The sequence below is a fragment of the Tursiops truncatus genome, chromosome 11 (assembly GCF_011762595.2).
Source record: "Tursiops truncatus isolate mTurTru1 chromosome 11, mTurTru1.mat.Y, whole genome shotgun sequence".
In the NCBI taxonomy this organism is placed as follows: Eukaryota; Metazoa; Chordata; class Mammalia; order Artiodactyla; family Delphinidae; genus Tursiops; species Tursiops truncatus.
In genome coordinates this window covers 30,430,560-30,452,531 of record NC_047044.1, presented here as the reverse complement: position 1 = coordinate 30,452,531, position 21,972 = coordinate 30,430,560, and the positions used below count along the sequence as shown (strand labels likewise).

The following is a 21,972-nucleotide window of genomic DNA, read 5'->3' as shown; positions in this document are numbered from 1 at the left end:
TGGAGAAAAATGGAACCCTCTTGCACTGTTGGTGGCAATGTAAATTGATACAGCCACTATGGAGAACAGTATGGAGGTTCCTTAAAAAACTAAAAATAGAATTACCATATGATCCAGCATCCCACTACTGGGCATATACCCAGAGAAAACCATCATTCAAAAAGACACATGCACCCCAATGTTCATTGCAGCACTATTTACAGTAGCCAGGTCATGGAAGCAACCTAAATGCCCATCGACAGACGAATGGATAAAGGAGATGTGGCACATATATACAATGGAATATTACTCAGCCATAAAAAGGAAAGAAATTGGGTGATTTGTTGAGACATAGATGTATCTAGAGACTGTTATACAGAGTGAAGTAAGTCAGAAAGAGAAAAACAAATATCGTATATTAACACATGTATGTGTAACCTAGAAAAATGGTACAGATGAACTGGTTTTCAGGGCAGAAGTTGAGACACAGATGTAGAGAACAAACATGGAAACCAAGGAGCGAAAGCCACGGGTGGTGGTGGTGGTGGTGTGATGAATTGGGAGATTGGGAGTGACATGTATACACTGATGTGTATAAAACTGATGACTAATAAGAACCTGCTGGGCTTCACTGGTGGCGCAGTGGTTGAGAGTCCGCCTGCCGATGCAGGGTACACGGGTTCGTGCCCTGGTCCGGGAAGATCCCACATGCCACGGAGCGGCTGGGCCCGTGAGCCATGGCCGCTGAGCCTGTGCGTCTGGAGCCTGTGCTCCACAACGGGAGAGGCCGCAACAGTGAGAGGCCCGTGTACTGCAAAAAAAAAAAAAAAGAAAAAAAAGAAAAAGAACCTGCTGTATTAAAAAATTAATTAATTAAATAAAATTGAAAAATTTAAAAAAAGATTTAATTCACATGTGCCTCAATTTCTCATGGGATAAAAATGGTGCTTGCTTTATAGAGTTTTAAGGAAGATTTAATGACAATTTGTGTAAGGCTATTAGAAAAATGTTGCATGTGTTAGATATTAGTATTATTACTGCTATTATTATTATGTAATCTCTGAAGAACAGTTTTTGAGGTCCAAAACAGTGTAGACATATAGCACAGCTAGAACTAAATTACAAAACTGATAGAGGAGTGGTCTTCTTTTTAATCATAAATCATAATGTTTCAACCTTAATAGAAGGTTGAGATAAAACCCAATCTCAGACTCCAAGACTTAAAATTGATCACTTGTAGTTTTGAACTATGAATCGTGGCCAGACTACCATAAAATATCATTATACAAATATTTGGTTAAGTTAAAGGAAGTTTTCCTTCCTGATCAATGTCGTACAGAATTTCCTATGCAATGTGTAGATTAAGGTAATCTCAAGTGGCCATTACAAAATTAGAAGCCATCAAAACAATTATTTTATTAACAAATTCTTTTTAACAAACTAACCATTATCCCTTCCTACAATATTCGGCAACTCTCCTAGAATAGCTATTTTGATGCCTTTCTGTCACCAAGATCTACCACCATCCCTTAGAACGGCTCTACGTCTTCCCATCAAAATATGCAAAAGGGTAGGGAACTGCTTGGGAGAAAAGTGTCAGGCACACACATTAAGTTAGTTCCTCCTTCAAGAAGGAAAGTTTGGTTTTGTCTGGGCGGCTGGACTAGGCAGTCCAGCTCGTGACAGTCTGAAGAAGACAAAGTCAGCACAAATTCGTGATGTGCCATTGAGCAATGCAGGCAGGGTTAAGATACCTTGTTTTAAAAGTGGGCTTCTTTCCCACCAAAAAAAGCAAGAAGTTGTTCTTATGTTTTAATTAAGACAGAGTGCCCAGGCCAGGAGCGTTACAAAGGCTCCCCAGTTAGATGAGCAGAAAGGACAGAGGAGGGGTCTGACACAGCAAGGGAAAGGATTTCATGTTTCCTGCCTTCTTTCATGTGGCCTTCTTCTCTCATTTATTCTAAAAGCAATCTGCCTATCACCCTCTCTATCTGTGTAGGAATTAGTAATTTATATCTGTAGTCAGCTGGTACCCAAGGTCTAAGACTCCACAGGATTCCCCACCTTCAAACAAGTGATGACTTTAAGGCTGACAAATGGATGGCTTTTGCAAAAGGCCAAATAATTTCACCCAGAAGACTGAGATTATATGCGATTCAAATGAGCCTCACAGAAAACACAATAAAATACAAATCATAGGAAAGATATGTTACTTCAAACTCAGAAATGAAGCATTCGTGGTTACTGTAAAAAGAGAAAGCTGGGGAAATTAGATTATTTAGATGCCATTTATTTCACATCTTCTAATAATACATTTTTATTCCTTTAGTCAGGAATTCTGACCTCAAAAAAAAAAAAAAAGTTTAGCGCTTCCCTGGTGGCGCAGTGGTTGGGAGTCCGCCTGCCGACGCAGGGGACACAGGTTCGTGCCCGGGTCTGGGAAGATCCCACATGGCGCGGAGCGGCTGGGCCTGTGAGCCGTGGCCGCTGAGCCTGCGCATCTGGAGCCTGTGCTCCGCAATGGGAGAGGCCACAACAGTGAGAGGCTGGCGTATCGAAAAAAAAAAAAAAGGTTTACTAGTTTCCAAATACTTCCAAAGTAACATATGTAAGCTGACCTTGCCTAAAGCTTTGAAAAAAAAAAATCTAATCCATCAAATTTAGTATTTCAAAGTAAAATTTGCTAATCTTAAATGAGCACAGTACAACTTCTGATTCATACTATTCTAAATGATATTTTAAAATTTATAGTCTTTTGGCTCTATGAGGGATTCACAGACATTACTTTAAAAAATAATTTGATATTTAATAATTATTTATTCATAATATTAAAGATGTTCTCTGTCCAGAAAACTTTACACCCTTGCTTTATTATAAGAGATTTTAAGGGAAAAAAAAAATGAACAGTTGGTTGTTCATATGCAGAATCGTGTATCATAAAATCTCTGGCATTTCATATCACAAAATCTGAATTTTGACAAATATTAAGTCATACTGTATACTTAATTTAAGCAGATAATAAATGTAAAGTGCCCAGGTAGTAACTGATATTTAATAAACGTTCAATACTCTCTATTACGTACTGGCATCTAGTAAGAACCAAGCCTTTTGGTAAATATGAAAAATAAAAATAGTAAGTAGAGTTGTAGAGAATATCTATGTGCACAATCTGTATACTCTCCCGGGATATTTCTCTCATCACTGTCCTGTATACAAACCATATTTAGAGTGGTAAATCATGATTACTTGTTTACGCTTAGGGAGACAGAGCATTGGTTCCCCCAATCATCTTCTGTAACTAAGATAAGGGAAAGAAATGGATAATGACTCTTTATGAATTGGTCTCTGATCCCCTAGGATTAGAAACTGACATTCACTTTCTCAGAAGTGCCATTTTCTAAAATTTTTGTGGTAGATAAATGATAGATACTACAGTTGCTACTGTAAGTTTATTTCAGTCCCCATTCAGTGAGTATGTATGAGTGTGTGCAGATAATTTAAACTGTACACAGAGGCTGACTTTCTTAAGGCAACAAACGTAATTCAGTCACAGTGTTCAAGATTCTGTATACTGTAACTGAGGTGTAACTCCAAGATGAAAAGCCAGTTTTTAATAGATTTTTTAAGGGTATATGTGAAAAATATGGGTTGAGAGTGGCTCTGCATGCCCTGGGTCATCTTGACCTAGCCATAGAAAGCAACCCAGCTGGTTTTACTGCTTTCTGGCTCCACTGTCAGAGAAGAGCTACTTAGAGAACTTGTTGACACTTTAAAGGAAGTCTAGGGCTTCCCTGGTGGCGCAGTGGTTGAGTCTGCCTGCCGATGCAGGGGACACGGGTTCGTGCCCCAGTCCGGGAGGATCCCACATGCTGCGGAGCGGCTGGGCCCGTGAGCCGTGGCCGCTGGGCCTGTGCGTCCGGAGCCTGTGCTCTGCAACGGGAGAGGCCACAGCAGTGAGAGACCCACTTACCGCAAAAAAAAAAAAAAAAAAAAGAAAGTCTAGCACTCTTAAGTGAGCTGGGGCTGAGAGTAAATCACAGAGAAAATGGCTTGAATCCTCAGTGCTGAGGCAGTGTGATGTCATGGAAGTATAAATGAATTAGGAGTAAGGAGACCTGGGCTCAGCCTGCAGCTCTGTCACCTACCACACTGGAAAGGTAGGTGGCTAAGCGGATGAGAGGGCAGCAGCAATGTTGCTGATCAGGCCCAGCTAAGCTACAGAAATACTAGAATAAAAAACACCAAGAGTCAATAAAACCAGCTTAGGTAAAACAAGAAAAGAAAACTCAAGTTAAAATATATTTCACATATATTTGATGTGAACGCATGGGATCACAGGGGATCAACAAATGCATCCATAATTGCAGAAACTGAAACAAAAATGTGGTGAACCACAAATTACATTACATTCTTTCTTTCAAAGAAATGAAAGAGGGGGAAATGATAATACAATAAGTGGCATGAAGATGTAGTAAAGCACAATGGTAAACACTTTAGTTAGAAGGTCTGGAAAGATGGTCGGAAGTTGGAGAGGACAAAAATTATAGCAAAGAACTGAAAATAAACACTACCATTGAAAAACAAGGAAAGAAATCCCCAAAATGTGGCTAGATTAAACAAAATCTAAAAAACAGTCTAAAAGAATTAGAAGTTTTAAAAACTTAAATTTATGCATGTGTGCACATGCACACACCCATACACAAAACCTGAGACTAAAAGAAATACCTGAGGTAAGAGAAAAGGCTGAGACCAAGGAAACCAAAATTAAAGAACTGACATGGGGTAAGGAAGCCAGAGACCACAGAAGGGGGTCTGGAACTACAGCATGAATAACAAGCAGGAGGTGGCTGTGAACTGCCACTCAGGAATAATATCTTAAGAATTTTTAAGCATCTACTTGAAAAGCAAAGAAAGACTCTGCCAGTGATTGGGGAAAAAATTCAGATGAACAGATAATAGTAATTCCTGATATCTGCTCTTTCTGAGAGAAAAAACAACTTAAGAAGAATCATGCAATGGGAATTCCCTGGCAGTCCAGTGGTTAGGATTCAGCGCTTTCACTGCTGTGGACCCGGGTTCAATCCCTGGTTGGGGAACGAAGATCCCACAAGCCAGCAAAAAAAAAAAAAAAAAAAAAGAATCATGCAAAATGGAAAGAAATAGACTAATACCAGCAAAGTACCCAGCAAAGACAGAACTTTTTTCTTTGAAGAGAGTAGAACATTTAAATCTATAGGACCTAAGGGAACTTGCCAACAAAAATTTACAGCTAAACAGATAATTATATACTTGAAAATATATGTTGGCAAACAGTAAAATGGTCTCAACTATTAGGTTTAATGCTTAAGTCTCTTCTTTTTACTGTTCATAAGACCTTTTATTTTATTTTTTATTGTAAAAGGGCTTCAAGATACCTATTTCAATAACTGCTCTAAAAATTCTTGCCCTTCAGCCCTGTTCTCTTGACAGCCATCACATGAGCTCCCTAAACGTGCCTAGAATATGAAGCCAGCTCAGACTTTACAGTCATCAGAGGTCTTAGATTTGATTCCTCATTTCCATTATTATTAACACAATTTTTAAGTTTTATTTCTAAATCTTCAAGAAGCAAATATGAGAGGCTTTAGTACTATTACACACTACCTTATTTACAGTTTTATTTTATTAGTGAAAATAATTGTTTCTTGAAGTGCTGCTGTTTTAAAGCAGGACTAGGTTTCATCTAATTAAGTATAATTTCAAGCATCTAGTTGACCAACAGCCCCAAAGTGTACACTTAACAAATGGTAGGGCAAATATGCACAAAGTACTCACTTCAATAGTTTCAATTTTTCCCTCCCGGGGATGTGGTGTCCTTGGGTAGATATCAAGAAGATGTGGTGGTGAATCAAAGTGTAATCTTTTGAGGTTTCTTTTAATAACGTCTTTACAATTCAGTTCATCAAAATTAGTCCTCCACAATAAGACCTATACAAATTAATCAGGTTGGCAGTTATTGACTTGCATGTACAAGCAGTAGAAGTAAATTTTTAAAAAAATGAATATATAGAATTGTCTCTCAAAATAGTCAGGAAGGCTAGATATATATTCTGACAACATTACATCTCAACACTTTTTTTTTTTTTAAAGGGTGATAGGGAGAGATTTAGCATTTCAAATTGCCTTTTTGTCCAGTTTAAAATTCATATTAAGAAAATAACTTATTATCTTAAAATCCTCTTTTATTTTTCCCAAAGCCCAAAATCATGTTTTTGGCTTTACTGTCCACCTTATTCAATAAATCTGGCTCTGAATGATTTTTGGTCATTTCAAATAAATGCAGATTTGCTATACAAACAATTTAATTTTACCATCCTCAAGGAGCTTAATCAACATTTGAAAAACAAGGCATACAGACAATAGATTAGGCAATAATTCAAGTGAAAGGGCCACACCAATATTAGGTATTCAGTAAGTGTCAGTTTTATGTATTATAATTAAGTGTAAAGATGAGCAAAAGAAAATAACTGCTATTTGAGTTCCAAAAACTATCAGAACTGGAAGTATTTCAGCTATGAGATAGCAGACTTCCTGGCACTAAATTAAAATATAAACTCATTGATAATCATCTTAACATATACAAACTAGCTGGTTGTAAAAATCTTAGCTGAGGTCTCAGATTCCATGCCCCTAACCAAATCAAAGAGGGAGCCGAGAGATTTACAAACCTGTGCATCTGCACCTCCTGATGTAAACAGCTCTCCACCTTTTGAAAATGTAACAGTGAAGACAGGCCCCTAAGAAATAAAGGGAGATAAAAGAAAAACTTACTTGGTAATGTGTTCTCATGGCCAAGAAGGCCGTGAGTATTAATTTTTCATCCTAACTTGTGCAGACTATTTATGCAATGTCTTGAGAACATATCCAGCTGTTAGTAACTTATGCAGGCAAAGAGAATCAAAGAATCAACCCAATTACATTAAAACATCTATAAATGATACTAAGTGAAAAAAGAGATGCTAATAAAAATGAGAAAATACACTCTTCTCCCCTTTAAAGAAAAGCTTGTGCATAGGTAAGTTAGTAAGAATTTCTGTTAAGATTTTCTGGCTTTGGATTCTTTATTCAACAAATCACTAGCAGAAACTGAATGATAATTCTGTAGGTGATGGGAATGAGGCTGCATGAACAAAGCTTATTTCCTGACCACAACAGGCTTCACTGAGTTCTCCCTTCATGTGGGCAATATTGAGCCACTCAAAGTTTTAAGAGTAGGACATGGATAGAAGAGCTGTGATTGATGAAAATTGATATCACGATTGTGAGAATGATGAGTTGGAGTCAGAACAAATGGTTGCAGGGCAGTTAGGAAGTTACTGCAATTATCTAGGTGAGAGGTAACAGGAACACGAAATGGAGCAATGGCTGTGGAGCTGGACAAGACTATACCCCGCACAGTCACAACATGACCTCTAGGTCAATTTTCAGTCAGGATAAGAGTAAATCTTCCTCATTTCAAAAATATTCGTATACTGTTTGTTTTTAATATGTCCTTAATCTATGCAAGAAAATCTTGAAGGAAAAACATCTTATATTTTTCAAGTAGACCATCCCACAGACTCAGGTTATTATAGCCTCATAAACACCTTCACCTCCAGACTGTGAAATATTCCATATTCATGTGTAGTGCTTTTCTCCTAAATTATTTTATTTATCTTTTTTCTATTACTCTGTCCTTCCTCCATGGATATTTTAATCTTTGGCCACTTTTATTTGTTGTTCATCCAGCCTAAATCCATGGGTACACATATATCTGAGCTGGTTAGTGTCTATTTCTGCTTCACTCTAACACAGCTGCAGAACAAATGATAAAGCAAGCAGGAAGTCCGGCAGGATACATGAAGGCAGAAAAAAAAACTTCTCCCTTAGACCACAAAACCCATTCTATTTCTGGATATAAATAACTTATACTTGGTTAAAAGGAAGTACCTAGTACATCTTATTAAAAAAAAAAAGAGGATGCATTCTAAAAAATTTAGAGAAGTTTGAATATTTACCCAGAAAGGAAAGATAGTTTCTACACTTAAAAAGTTTTTCTTTAGTACATTATATACTAGTGTATATGTGTGTTTGTGTGTGTGTGTGTGATTGAATAGGCTCAATAGATAGCACCCCACTTCCCCACTGGTTTCCTAAAACAATTGAAAAATAAGACAAAAGAAATATTATCTTTCTTACTGATGAAGGCTTATAAAGAGAAAATGTGGCTTTATCTGTGGGCAACTGGGCTTTCTAGAACTGAATCCCAGAATGAGTCACATTTGAGTACCCAGTCACAGACAAGGCTGGACAAGGGCAGACCTCCCCACAAGAAATATCAGACAGGTACCATACAGACAGGTACAGGCTCCCAAGAGTAGAAGGCATTGGGCTCGACTTGTCAAATTTCTCCTTCTAAACTCGCCAATCAGATTAGTGAAAGGATAGAGTGAGGGGGTGTGGAGGCTAAGAGGGTCAAAGCTAGTGGGACAGCCTCCACATGAGGGGAAAGATCAGAAGTAAGAAAAACATGTATCCATCACCATTTAACCAGTCAAACCTATACTACATACTGAGGAAGATAGCAGTAAAGGATTAAGTTAATGTCCACTGAAAGATACACATTGATTTTGACATGAATTACAATAAATAATATTTATTTAAAGATAAAAAATAATATTTATTTTAAAATAAAAAACATAGCCTTGGAAGCAAAAAAAAACAAAACACATTGTGGTAGCAGCAATGTGTGCTACACTTGGAAAAATAATAAAGCCATATAATAAAATGGATCAAAACTTTTAAAGATATATTATTTAAGAAGTAAAAATCTTACTGTTCATACCGTATGTCCTTGAAGTGTATATATAAGCCTTCCTTCTAAGAGGTCCAGAATCTTAAGCATACCATCTGAAGAAGCAGTGATGAGATAGTTACCCGAAGGATGGAATGACACACAATTAACTCCACCGCTGTGAACTGATTTGTAGAAAATTAAAGCAAAAAGTTCAGAGAATAATTCTTAATTCTAGAGATGCCCCTTTACCCTATTAGCAATACCAGGCTGAAAGAATCAATTCGGGGCAATGTCTCCACAGCAACCAAAATTCCACATAGCTCATGACACAGAATAGCTTTACAAATGAGAGTAAGTCATGGAAGAATGATCTTAATAAACACATAACTATAAAATCTTCAGATATATTACCAATATAAGCAACCATTGATTACCACCAGCTTACATCTTAGCCTTAAACTAAATTTAATTACCAGTTAGTTGCTTGGGTCAAGGGGTGAAGAGTATGGAGATATATGTGGAGAAGGGCAGTCTTGCCAGCTTGAGAATTCATTTCTGGACAACCTCCTTCCAATAGGAGGCAGCATAACACAGCGATCAAAAGTTTGTTCATCACTGTATTTTATAAAAATGTACTTTATAAACAGAAAGTCCCACATCAGTTCTATCAATATTTTAGCAAGTAACTTAGCCCCTTTAAGCCTCAGTTTCCTTATCTTTAAAGTGGAGGTAACAGTAATACCTCTTAGGGCTGTTGTGAGGATTTAGCACAGTGTCTGCTACATTATAGTTATTAAGAAAGGGAAATGTGGGGCTTCCCTGGTGGTGCAGTGGTTGAGAGTCCACCTGCCAATGCAGGGGACACGGGTTCATGCCCCGGTCCGGGAAGATCCCACATGCCGCAGAGCGGAGCCTGTGCTCCACAACGGGAGAGGCCACAACAGTGAGAGGCCCACGTACCGCAAAAAACAAACAAACAAAAACCAAAAAAAAAAAAAAAAAGAAAGGGAAATGTGGATTTAATATAAATCTAATATACACTAAGAAATCAATTCATTTCTCTTTTAACTTCAATATATGGGCACAGTAGGATGTTGTTTTCTACCAGTTATAACACCTATCTGTGCTCAGGTATCTCCTTCTGAGTCAATTTCTATCCTGGATTCTTTTTTTTTTTGGCGGTACACGGGCCTCTCACTGTTGTGGCCTCTCCCGTTATGGAGCACAGGCTCCAGACGCGCAGGCTCAGCGGCCATAGCTTACGGGCCCAGCCGCTCCGCAGTACGCGGGATCTTCCAGGACCGGGGCACGAACCCGTGTCCACTCCATCGGCAGGTGGACTCTCAACCACTGCGCCACCAGGGAAGCCGTATCCTGGAGTCTTATACAAAGCAGATAATTAAGTTTGAAAATCTTACAGTAACCTTTTTTCTTCTTCTTTATTATTATTTTTTTTTTTACAGCCCTGGCAGCATTTTTAAGGTCCCTCCACCCCCTTCTGTACGCTGGCCTCTACTCCAGCTCTTCTACTCTAACTCTTCTCTAGTCAGTTCAAAGTCAGCCCATCTTTCTCATTAAGAGGGCTAAGCCACACTGAGAAGGATAGTCTGTCAGCGTTAAGAACTTCCTAGAGGAGCCCATTTTACAACTGAATTTTGTTATGGAAATTGTTACCTTGATAATGCTGGAGTAACTTGTTCACTCTTATATCCCAGATTTTCACGGTATGATCAGAACCTGCTGAAGCTATGCATGTACCATTAGGGTTAAAATCCACAAAATTTGCAAACCTAGGAGGAAAGAATAAGATGGTCTAATAGTTTGATTTCTCTTTACTCTCATTTCTTTATTTGAATTGTAATAATTAAATGTCTCCGTATCAAACTAACCCATATAAATGCAAAAAGAGAATGGACTTACCCTACAAAATCTGAGAAGTTATTAACACATTGCTTATTTGTGGTATCCCAGATTTTAATAGTTTTATCCTCACTACATGATACAATTAGTCTTCCATCAGGTGAAAACCTGGAAAGCATAAGAAAGATAATTGTTCTGGAAGGCTCCTGACAATCACCCCCACCCCCACCATGACATACACGACATGCATGTACATATTAAATACCCTAGGCCAGTGTTAGCACACCACGCAGCAAACTCCTATTCTGCTACCAACACCTTTTCCAACTAAAAATAAGCACAACGAATGACACTGATAGACCATTAAAAACATGAAAATATACTATACAGATTAACTGAGAGTATTTTAACCTTTTATTCTTTTATATTTAAATAATTTAGTTTCAAGGTAGTTTCTGTCTGAGGTCTGCACTGCTTCCAAGCCAAGTACCTTGTTTTTTGGTTTTTTTTCTTTTTGTGGCATGCGGGCCTCTCACTGTTGTGGCCTCTCCCTTTGCGGAGCACAGGGTCCGGACGCGCAGGCTCAGCAGCCATGGCTCACGGGCCCAGCCACTCTGTGGCACATGGGATCCTCCCGGACCGGGGCACGAACCCGTGTCCCCTGCATCGGCAGGCGGACTCTCAACCACTGTGCCACCAGGGAAGCCCCAAGTACCTTGTTTTTTAAAAGTATTCTCTATTTCTTTCTACTGTCATTTTCTGGTGTTATCCATATGACCCAAGAGAGCATCTATTACTCATCCTACCAACTCTACAGTGAGGCTTTTTGTAAGAAAAGAACTGGTGTGTTGAGAATTAAAATTGAATGCTATCATCAACAAAAGAACCAACTCCTCAAGCCTGTAACTTCCCGGATTGGGGAGGCCAGAGAGCTCCAACAGACTGAAAATAGGATAACTCATTTATACAAAACAGAAGTTCCTTCAGAGACACACCTATTATCCACATGCCCCATTAAAAAACAAATGAGAAAATTCTCAGACATCTTGTCTACTGCTTTTATACTCTTTCCCTTTAAAATCCTTTCCAAGGTTATTTTTCTCTCTTAAGTGCCTTTTTAGAATGGAGATAGAAGAGCAGAAGGCTGAAAAGAAAATGAAAAATTTTAGACTATTAAGAAACTATGGAGCAGAAGCAAAAAGAACTACAATTGTGCAGCCTGTGGAACAAAAACCACATTCACAGAAAGATAGACAAGATAAAAGGCACAGGGCTATGTACCAGATGAAGCAACAAGATAAAATCCCAGAAAAACAACTAAATGAAGCGGAGATAGGGCAATCTTCCAGAAAAATAATTCAGAATAATGATAGTAAAGATGATCCAGGACGTCGGAAAAAGAATGGAGGCAAAGATCGAGAAGATGCAAGAAATGTTTAACAAAGACCTAGAAGAATTAAAGAACAAACAGAGACGAACAATACAATAACTGAAATGAAAACTACACTACAAGGAATCAATAGCAGAATAACTGAGGCAGAAGAACAGATGAGTGACCTGGAAGACAGAATGGTGGAATTCACTGCTGCGACACAGAATAAAGAAAAAAGAATGAAAAGAAATGAAGACAGCCTAAGAGACCTCTGAGACAACATTAAACTCAACAACATTGGCAATACAGGGGTCCCAGAAGGAGAAGAGAGAGAGAAAGGACCCGAGAAAATATTTGAAGAGATTACAGTCGAAAACTTCCTTAACATGGGTAAGGAAATAGCCACCCAAGTCCAGGAAGCACAGAGAGTCTCATACAGGATAAACCCAAGGAGAAACACATTGAGACACACAGTAATCAAACTGGCAAAAATTAAAGACAAAGAAAAATTATTGAAAGCAGCAAGGGAAAAATGACAAATACCATAGAAGGGAACTTCCATAAGGTTAACAGCTGATTTCTCAGCAGAAACTCTACAAGCCAGAAAGGAGTGGTATGATATACTTTAAGTGATGAAAGGGAAGAACCTACAACCAAGTTACTCTGCCCTGCAAGGATCTCATTCAGATTCAATGGAGAAATCAAAAGCTTTACACACAAGCAAAAGCTAAGAGAATTCAACACCACCAAACCAGCTCCACAACAAATGCTAAAGGAACTTCTAAGTAGGAAACACAAGAGAACAAAATGACCTACAAAAGCAAACCAAAAACAATTAAGAAAATGGTCATAGGAACATACATATCGATAATTACCTTAAACGTGAATGGATTAAATGCTCCAACCAAAAGACACAGGCTTGCTAAATGGATAGAAACACAAGACCCATCTATGTGCTGTCTACAAGAGACCCACATAAGACCTAGGGACACATACAGACTGAAAGTGAGGGGATGGAAAAAGATATTCCATGCAAATGGAAGTCAAAAGAAAGCTGGAGTAGCAATACTCATATCAGATAAAATAGACTTTAAAATAAAGAATGTTACAAGAGACAAGGAAGGACACTACATAATGATCAAGGGATCAATCCAAGAAGAAGATATAATAATTATAAATATATATGCACTCAACATAGGAGCACCTCAATACATAAGGCAACTGCTAACAGCTATAAAAGAGGAAATCGAAAGTAACACAATAATTGTGGGGAACTTTAACATCTCACTTACACCAATGGACAGATCATCCAAAATGAAAATAAATAAGTAAACACAAGCTTTAAATGACACAATAGACCAGATAGATTTAATTGATATTTATAGGACATTCCATCCAAAAACAGCAGATTACACTTTCTTCTCAAGTGCGCACAGAACATTCTCCAGGATAGAACACATCTTGGGTCACAAATCAAGCCTCAGTAAATTTAAGAAAACTGAAATCATATCAAGCATCTTTTCTGACAACAACGCTATGAGATTAGAAACCAATTACAGGGGAAAAAACGTAAAAAACACACACACATGGAGCTAAACAATACGTTACTAAATAACCAAGAGATCACCAAAGAAATCAAAGAGAAAATAAAAAAATACCTAGAGACAAATGACAATGAAAACATGATGACCCAAAACCTATGGGATGCAGCAAAAGCAGTCTAAGAGGGAAGTTTATAGCTATACAAGCCTACCTCAAGAAACAAGAAAAATCTCAAATAAACAATCTAACGTTACACCTAAAGGAACTAGAGAAAGAACAAACAAAACCCAAAGTTAGCAGAAGGAAAGAAATCATAAAGATCAGAGGAGAAATAAATGAAATAGAAACAAAGAAAACAATAGCAAAGATCAATAAAACTAAAAGCTGGTTCTTTGAGAAGATAAACAAAATTGATAAACCATTAGCCAGACTCATCAAGAAAAAGAGGGAGAGGACTCACATCAATAATATTAGAAATGAAAAAGAGGAAGCTACAACAGACACCGCAGAAATACAAAGCACCTTAATAGACTACTACAAGCAACTCTATGCCAATAAAAGGGACAACCTGGAAGAAATGGACAAATTCTTAGAAAGGTATAACCTTCCAAGACTGAACCAGGAAGAAATAGAAAATATGAACAGAACAATCACAAGTAATGAAATTCAAACTGTGATTAAAAATCTTCCAACAAACAAGAGTCCAGGACCAGATGGCTTCACAGGCGAATTCTGTCAAACATTTAGAGAAGAGCTAACACCCATCCTTCTCAAGCTCTTCCAACAAATTGTGGAGGAAGGAACACTCCCAAACTCATTCTATGAGGCCACCATCACCCTGATACCAAAACCAGACAAAGATACCACAAAAAAAGAAAATTACAGACCAATATCATTGATGCATATAGATGCAAAAATCCTCAACAAAATACTAGCAAACAGAATCCAACAACACATTTAAAGGATCACATACCATGATCAAGTGGGACTTATCTCAGGGATGCAAGGATTCTTCAGTACATGTAATTCAATCAATGTGATACACCATATTAACAAATTGAAGAATAAAAACCATATGATCATCTCAATAGATGCAGAAAAAGCTTTTGAAAAAATTCAACACCCATTTATGATAAAAACTCTCCAGAAAGTGGGCATAGACAGAAGCTACCTTAACATAATAAAGGCCATATATGACAAACCCACAGCAAACATCATGCTCAATGGTGAAAAACCGCAAGCCTTTCCTCTAAGATGAGGAATGTGACAAGGATGTCTGCTCTCACCACTATTATTCAACATAGTTTTGGAAGTCCTAGCCACGGCAATCAGAGAAGAAAAAGAAATAAAAGGAATACAAATTGGAAAAGAAGAAGTCAAACTGTCACTGTTTGCAGATGACATGATATTATACATAGAGAATCCTAAAGATCCCACCAGAAAACTACTAGAGCTAATCAATGACTTTGGTAAAGTTGCAGGATACAAAATTAATGCACAGAAATCTCTTGCATTCCTATACACTAATGATGAAAAATCTGAAAGAGAAATTAAGGAAACACTCCCATTTACCACTGCAACAAAAAGAATAAAATACCTAGGAATAAACCTACCTAGGGAGACAAAAGACCTGTATGCAGAAATCTATAAGACACTGATGAAAGAAATGAAAGATGATACCAACAGATGGAGAGATATACCACGTTCTTGGATTGGAAGAATCAATATTGTGAAAGCAATCTACAGATTCAATGCAATCCCTATCAAATTACCAATGGCATGTTTTAGGGAACTAGAATAAAAAATCTTAAAATTTGTATGGAGACACAAAAGACCCCGAATAGCAAAAGCAGTTTTGAGGGAAAAAAACGGAGCTGGAGGAATCAGACTCCCTGACTTCAGACTATACAACAAAGCTACAGTAATCAAGACAATATGGTACTGGCACAAAAGCAGGAACATAGATCAATGGAACAAGATAGAAAGCCCAGAGATAAACCCACGCACCTATGGTCAACGAATCTACGACAAAGGAGGCAAGGATATACAGTGGAGAAAAGACAGTCTCTTCAATAAGTGGTGCTGGGAAAACTGGTCAGCTACATGTGAAAGAATGAAATTAGAACACTTCCTAATACCATACACAAAAATAAACTCAAAATGGATTAGAGACCTAAATGTAAGACTGGACACTATAAAACTCTTAGAGGAAAACATAGGAGGAACACTCTTTGACATAAATCACAGCAAGATCTTTTGTGATCCACCTCCTAGAGTAATGGAAATAAAAACAAAAATAAACAAATGGGACCTAATGAAACTTCAAAGCTTTCGCACAGCAAAGGAAACCATAAACAAGACAAAAAGACAACCCTCAGAATGGGAGAAAATATTTGCAAACGAAGCAAGGGACAAAGGATTAATCTCCAAAATATATAAACAGCTCATGAAGCTCAATACTAAAACAACAAACAACCCAATCCAAAAATGGGCAGAAGACCTAAATAGACATTTCTCCAAAGAAGACATACAGATGGCCAAGAAGTACATGAAAAGCTGCTCAACATCACTAATTATTAGAGAAATGCAAATCAAAACTACAATGAGGTATCACCTCACACCAGTTAGAATGGGCATCATCAGAGAATCTACAATCAGCAAATCCTGGAGAGGGTGTGGAGAAAAGGGAACCCTCTTGCACTGTTGGTGGGAATGTAAGTTGATACAACCACTATGAACAGTATGGAGGTTCCTTAAAAAACTGAACATAGAATTACCATATGATCCAGCAATCCCACTACTGGGCATATACCCAGAGAAAACCATCATTCAAAAAGACACACGCACCCCAATGTTCACTGCAGCACTACTTACAGTAGCCAGGACATGGAAGCAACCTGAATGCCCATCGACAGACGAATGGATAAAGAAGATGTGGTACATATATACAATGGAATATTACTCAGCCATAAAAAGGAATGAAATTGGGTCATTTGTTGAGACGTGGATGGATCTAGAGACTGTCATACAGAGTGAAGTAAGTCAGAAAGAGAAACACGAATATCGTATATTAATGCATATATGTGGAACCTAGAAAAACGGTACAGATGAACCGGTTTGCAGGGCAGAAATTGAGACACAGACGTAGAGAACAAACGTATGAACACCAAGGGGGGAAAGCAGCAGGGGGGGGTGGTCGTGGTGGTGTGATGAATTGGGCGATTGAGATTGACATGTATACAGTGATGTGTATAAAACTGATGACTAATAAGGACCTGCTGTATAAAAAAAATAAAATTAAAAAATTAAAAAAAACAAAAACTATGAACAGTAATTTTGCTATTAATATTTTAGCAATAACAAAAACCAAAAAAAGATTTAGGTCACAGACCGATTATGTTTCAATTTTATTTGTAGTTTCCCTCTCTGCCCAGATTACTATAAAAGTGATTAACTAAGGGTGTGGGTTATAAGTGAAGGTTTTTCTTTTTGTTTTCTCACTGTCCCCTCCCCTGCCCCTCCCATTCTTAAGGTTGGCCGACAAATAATTCTTCCTAACAGAAGCTTTCAATCTGGAATTTATGAATTCACCATATTTTAAAAGCAACATAGATGAATAATTAAGTTCTATGTGAAATCGTTTTTAAAAATTCAAGAAAATAACCTTGCAAGGAAATATTTTCCACACCGGGCAGTTCAGCTTGATTTTATCATAATATTTTATTAATCTTTTCCTTTAGGAAAATATGTGAGGAAGATTCAAATATGAAAGACAGTTTTACAGAAATGCTCCAAATAGATGTAACTTATTTTGTATAGACACTGGGGAAGAAAAATCTATTCAGTATCCCCATGAAAATAAACTTTACATAGTAATTGTAAACAACTAATATAAGAAATCAAATTGTGTTTATTAATAAGCTCTCTTCTAAAAAATTATTTAATGTGAGCATTCTAAATGATAAGAATATTTCTAGGAGATGAGTTGATTCTGACATTTTAAGAAAGCAATGATTAAAAAAATGTAATAGAATGGAAGGATTAGGTTAAAAGCAAAGTACAAATATACTCATTCTATGATATTATTGGCCAAATACCACCACCACCACCACGATCATCATCATTACCCTGTCAACATTTACTGAGCATCTGTGTCCTAGAATGGCTCTTAACACTTTACCTGTAGCAACTCATTTAATCCTCAGAATAACCCTACAAAACAATTGCTATTGCCGGCCTCCATTTACAGATGAATAAACCAAGGCACATAAAGGGTCAGTAACTGCCAGTCACACAGCCAGGAAGATGTGAACTAGTCAGTCTGGCTCCAGAGCCAGATCTCTCAGCCACTCTGTTTACGTCTCTGACAGAAAGGAAAGTTTCTTTTACTGGCCAAAGTAGAGCACAGGAAGTTCTGTGTGGCTTGTGTAACCACAGAAAGTTCTAAAGTGGAGAAAAACCACTGGCAATGCTCTTAGGAGGCTATATCACTGGGCTCTGCCTGACAGGCTAACCACTAGGCAATCCCTTAATAAAAATCTCTGTGTCTGCTGCCATACCCGATCAGTGTCCTTGAGGAGTTTATGGGGAAGATAGTCATTCACTGGCTCATTCGAATATTTACTGAGCACCAGCCAGAACCAGGCACTGGTCACTGGCCTAGGTAATAGGAATACCACAGTGAAGGAGCCTGCTAAGACCCCTACTCTCATGAGGATTTCATACTAGGAAGGAGGGAGGGCACACAAATAATATAATTTTAGATAATGGTAAGAACAGAGTTGGTAACAAAAAGGTGCCAATTAGTTACCAGAAGAAACAGGATTTTAAAGAAACTTGTGAATTAAGGAAAAGAAGGTATCTCGACCAGCCAGAAATTCATCCTAAGCAGGAGGGGCCATAGCCTGGGAGAAATTTCCCCAGCACTAGAGAAATGAAGGGAATGTGAACCTCAGATAAGTGGGGAGTGGAGAAGCCGACTGGGATGAAAGAAGGCGGTGGCTGAGGGGGGCGTTTCTACCACCCCCCTCTGCACGACCAAAGCAGGGGTCAGGCTTAGGTCCTCTCACTTGCTCTGGACACTGTGTATAATCCCCGCATAAACTCTCTGTTGGCTCTTTTCGCCTTTGGAGGGGTTGAAAGTGAGGATGGCGGTTTGTATCTTCTCCTCTCTTTTTTTTTTTTTCCCTCCGGTACGCGGGCCTTTCACTGTTGTGGCCTCTCCCATTGCGGAGCACAGGCTCCGGACACGCAGGCTCAGCAGCCATGGCTCACGGGCCCAGCTGCTCTGCGGCATGTGGGATCTTCCTGCACCAGGGCACAAACCCGTGTCCCCTGCATCGGCAGGCGGACTCTCAATCACTGCGCCACCAGGGAAGCCCCTCCCTTTTATTTTTAATTAGATACATCAGAAATAGGTTCGTGCCAATAAAACAGGCTTCTCTTTGCCCTGACTTTGATCAGGAAAGGATAGTCCTTTTTTTGTCAGGGCTCAAACAACATCTGATGGGGTTATTAATTTGAAGAACGTTAAGAGGATATAAAATTTCTATCAAGACATAAAAAAAATTTCTAACACTCTAATTCAGTATCACCTAACCACCTTTTAAAACTTCCAGCAAGTGTGTCAAGAAGATGGATGTCACATTAGTCAACAGTGACTAATGGATCAGCAGACGTGAACTGTCTGTAAGGCATTTGCGAAGTTAACTACTTCCTATTCAAGCCTTTAAAATGTACTGGTACTCTTTGGAGAAAATGAGGAAATTCTTGAACTTTCTTCTGGAAAAACTGGTTCACATGTCCTTGAGAGTAGCCCAAGTTATGTAACAGGAGTTCTTTAACTTTGAATCTATGGAGTTCCTGAAACTATATATAAAATTATATGTCCATAAGTACAGTCACTGAGTTATTCGTTCATTAGCGAGCCAAACATGTCCATGAACCCTGAGAAGTTTTAAAGTGTTTTCATAAGAAATCAAAATTTTCGTTCGGCTATTTCTTATCATTAGACTAAATAGTCTACAAAAATACAATATATACATGCATGTATCAAATCACCACATCGTACACCTTACGCTTACACACAGTTATATGTCAATTATATCTTCATAAAGCTGGTGGGGGAGGAACAAGGACACACAGCCCCCATCCCTGCCAGACACTCAACTGCATGGAGGAAGGGCTAAGCCTTCTGAGATGAGAGCTTGTGACTCAACCGTCCGCCCTCCAAACAGGAGGAGGACACAGAAGACTAATTTGAGAGTTAGATACGCCACATTTAGGAACTAGATATCGTCCCTGAGGACCAACCTGGACTCCAGGGGCTGAAGGATATCTATTTAGCATCCAATGTCAGCCACACTCACCAGCTCCACCTCTGGTTGGGGGGGAGGGGGGCAGGGTAAAAAAAAGGAAAAGAAATTAAAAATAAGGGAGGATAGAAAGGGAATAGTGGGAGAGAAGGAAAAAATGAAGGAAATACAGAAAGCAAAATATTCTCCAAAAAAAAACCCAAAACCAAAACCCTACATTTTTGGCCCTCAGGGCTCTGAGACCAGAGTAGGCACTGTTCCATGTCCCTTAAGAAACAAATCATTAGTAAGTGGTACTCTGAAGCCAGCAGCTATTTAATAGGAGGGGAAAGCAGTAAAAAGCAGTGAAAATAAGACTACCCAGTCAGTGCAGAGTCCTGAATTCTAAAGCCAATTTTGCAACTGCCCAGCTATGTAACCTTGTGAAACTCATAACCACCCTGGCCACCATTTTCTATTTGGATAATGAGAAATTCTGGCTTGCATTCAGGCCTAAAACTTTCACAGACATTAAAAAAAAAAAAAAAAATTGGCAGTCTCAGAGTTTGCTTTGATGGGATTTTGGGTTTACATAGTGAAGGTGGAGTTCAAGGCAATAAGCAAAACGGTTATGCTTTTTAAGTGTTGGTCAGCATTAGAGGAGAAACCGTCTTTTGGTCGCAGTAACAAGATTCATTCCTATAACTGCTGAGAGACAAAAAGCAGATGAAAGAGACATAAGAAGATTTAAGTATGCCATGAAACATGCTAATTATTGCTGGGTCATTTACCATTTACACGCCCAGACTCCTCTCCCGGGATTTCCACCCGTAAGTACAACTGCCTACTAAGCGTTTCCTCTTGGATATCCTGCAGGCACCTCTGACTCTGAACTTGTCCAAATCTGAACTCATTATCTTCCTCCCCGAACTGCTCCTCCAGCGTTTCTTTTCTCAGTAGATGGTTTCTCAAGACAGAAACCTAGGAGTCAAGTTTGATTCCTTTCTCCTCCACTTGCTGCCACATTCCAATCCATTATCAGGCCCTTCCTCTTCCAACCATAACAGGCCCTGCTGACATTCCATTCTCCACAATCAATAAAAGTGATCTTTAAATCTTAAATAAATTTTTTCTGATTAAAACCTTTCGGTGGTTTCACATTTCCCTTGGGAAAAAGTGACACCCTTACCACTGCTTCCTGGGTCCTCGAGGATCTGCCCTCCTGTCTCTTCATCTCCATCACCTTACTCTTCTTGGCACCACACCCCTCTTCTCTCGGGTCTTTCTCTTGCCTCAGGTGTTCCCTCACATGCTGTTCCCTTTGCTTCAAACACCACTCCCTACTCTTTATCTAGTTTTTTTTTTTTTTAATTTATTTCATTTACTTATTTTTGGTTGCATTGGGTCTTCGTTGCTGCGCATGGGCTTTCTCTAGTTGTGGCGAGCAGGGGCTACTCTTCGTTGCAGTGCGTGGCCTTCTCATTGTGGTGGTTTCTCTTGTTGAGGAGTGCGGGCTCTAGGGTGCATGGGCTTCAGTAGTTGCAGCATGTGGGCTCAGTAGTTGTGGTTCACAGACTCTAGAGCACAGGCTCAGTAGTTGTGGCACATGAGCTTAGTTGCTCCGTGGCATATGGGATCTTCTGGGACCAGGGCTCGAACCCGTGTCCCCTGCATTGGCAGGCAGATTCTTAACCACTGCGCCACCAGGGAAGCCCTCTTTATCTAGTTTTAAATACCTAAGGGGATTTTACTCATCCTTCAAGTCTCTGCTCAGGGTCACTTCCTCAGGAAAAGCTTTCCTGAACTCCTCCCCGCAGTAGGTCTGCTCTCCAGTATGCATCTTAGAGTAGCTCACAGTCACACTTACAACCAATTATTCTGTTTGCTTCCCTAAGAGAATGTAAACTCCAAGAAGAGAGAAACAACATCTGTCTTATTCACTCACTGCTGTATCCCCAGGCACAGTATATGGTACTGAGTAGGTCCTCAGTAAATATGTAGGGCATTAAAAAACTTTTCAAGGGGATTTTCATCAGCCAATGAACGCTGATGTTTAAACTCTTTGCAATTATTTGCACAACATAAATGTACTTAATGCCATTGAACTGTAT

At 38.7% G+C, this 21,972-nt stretch overlaps 1 protein-coding gene across 5 annotated transcripts in view; it reads right to left on the bottom strand.

The window, feature by feature from the left end:
* Positions 1 to 21,972, bottom strand: part of POC1B (POC1 centriolar protein B) — a 107,418-nt gene that overhangs the window by 48,328 nt on the left and 37,118 nt on the right. For 3 of the 5 annotated variants that reach the window (XM_019918527.3, XM_073788357.1, XM_019918529.3), the window contains 5 exons: positions 10,715 to 10,822; positions 10,469 to 10,584; positions 8,843 to 8,976; positions 6,687 to 6,755; positions 5,794 to 5,946 (listed from right to left, as the gene is read on the bottom strand). In XM_019918527.3, the coding sequence (XP_019774086.2) occupies positions 5,794 to 5,946; positions 6,687 to 6,755; positions 8,843 to 8,976; positions 10,469 to 10,584; positions 10,715 to 10,822 (580 nt within the window). Of the gene's footprint in view, positions 1 to 597; positions 791 to 5,793; positions 5,947 to 6,686; positions 6,756 to 8,842; positions 8,977 to 10,468; positions 10,585 to 10,714; positions 10,823 to 21,972 lie in introns of all 5 variants that reach the window. The other 2 variants (XM_073788358.1, XM_019918525.3) reach the window with 2 other exon arrangements.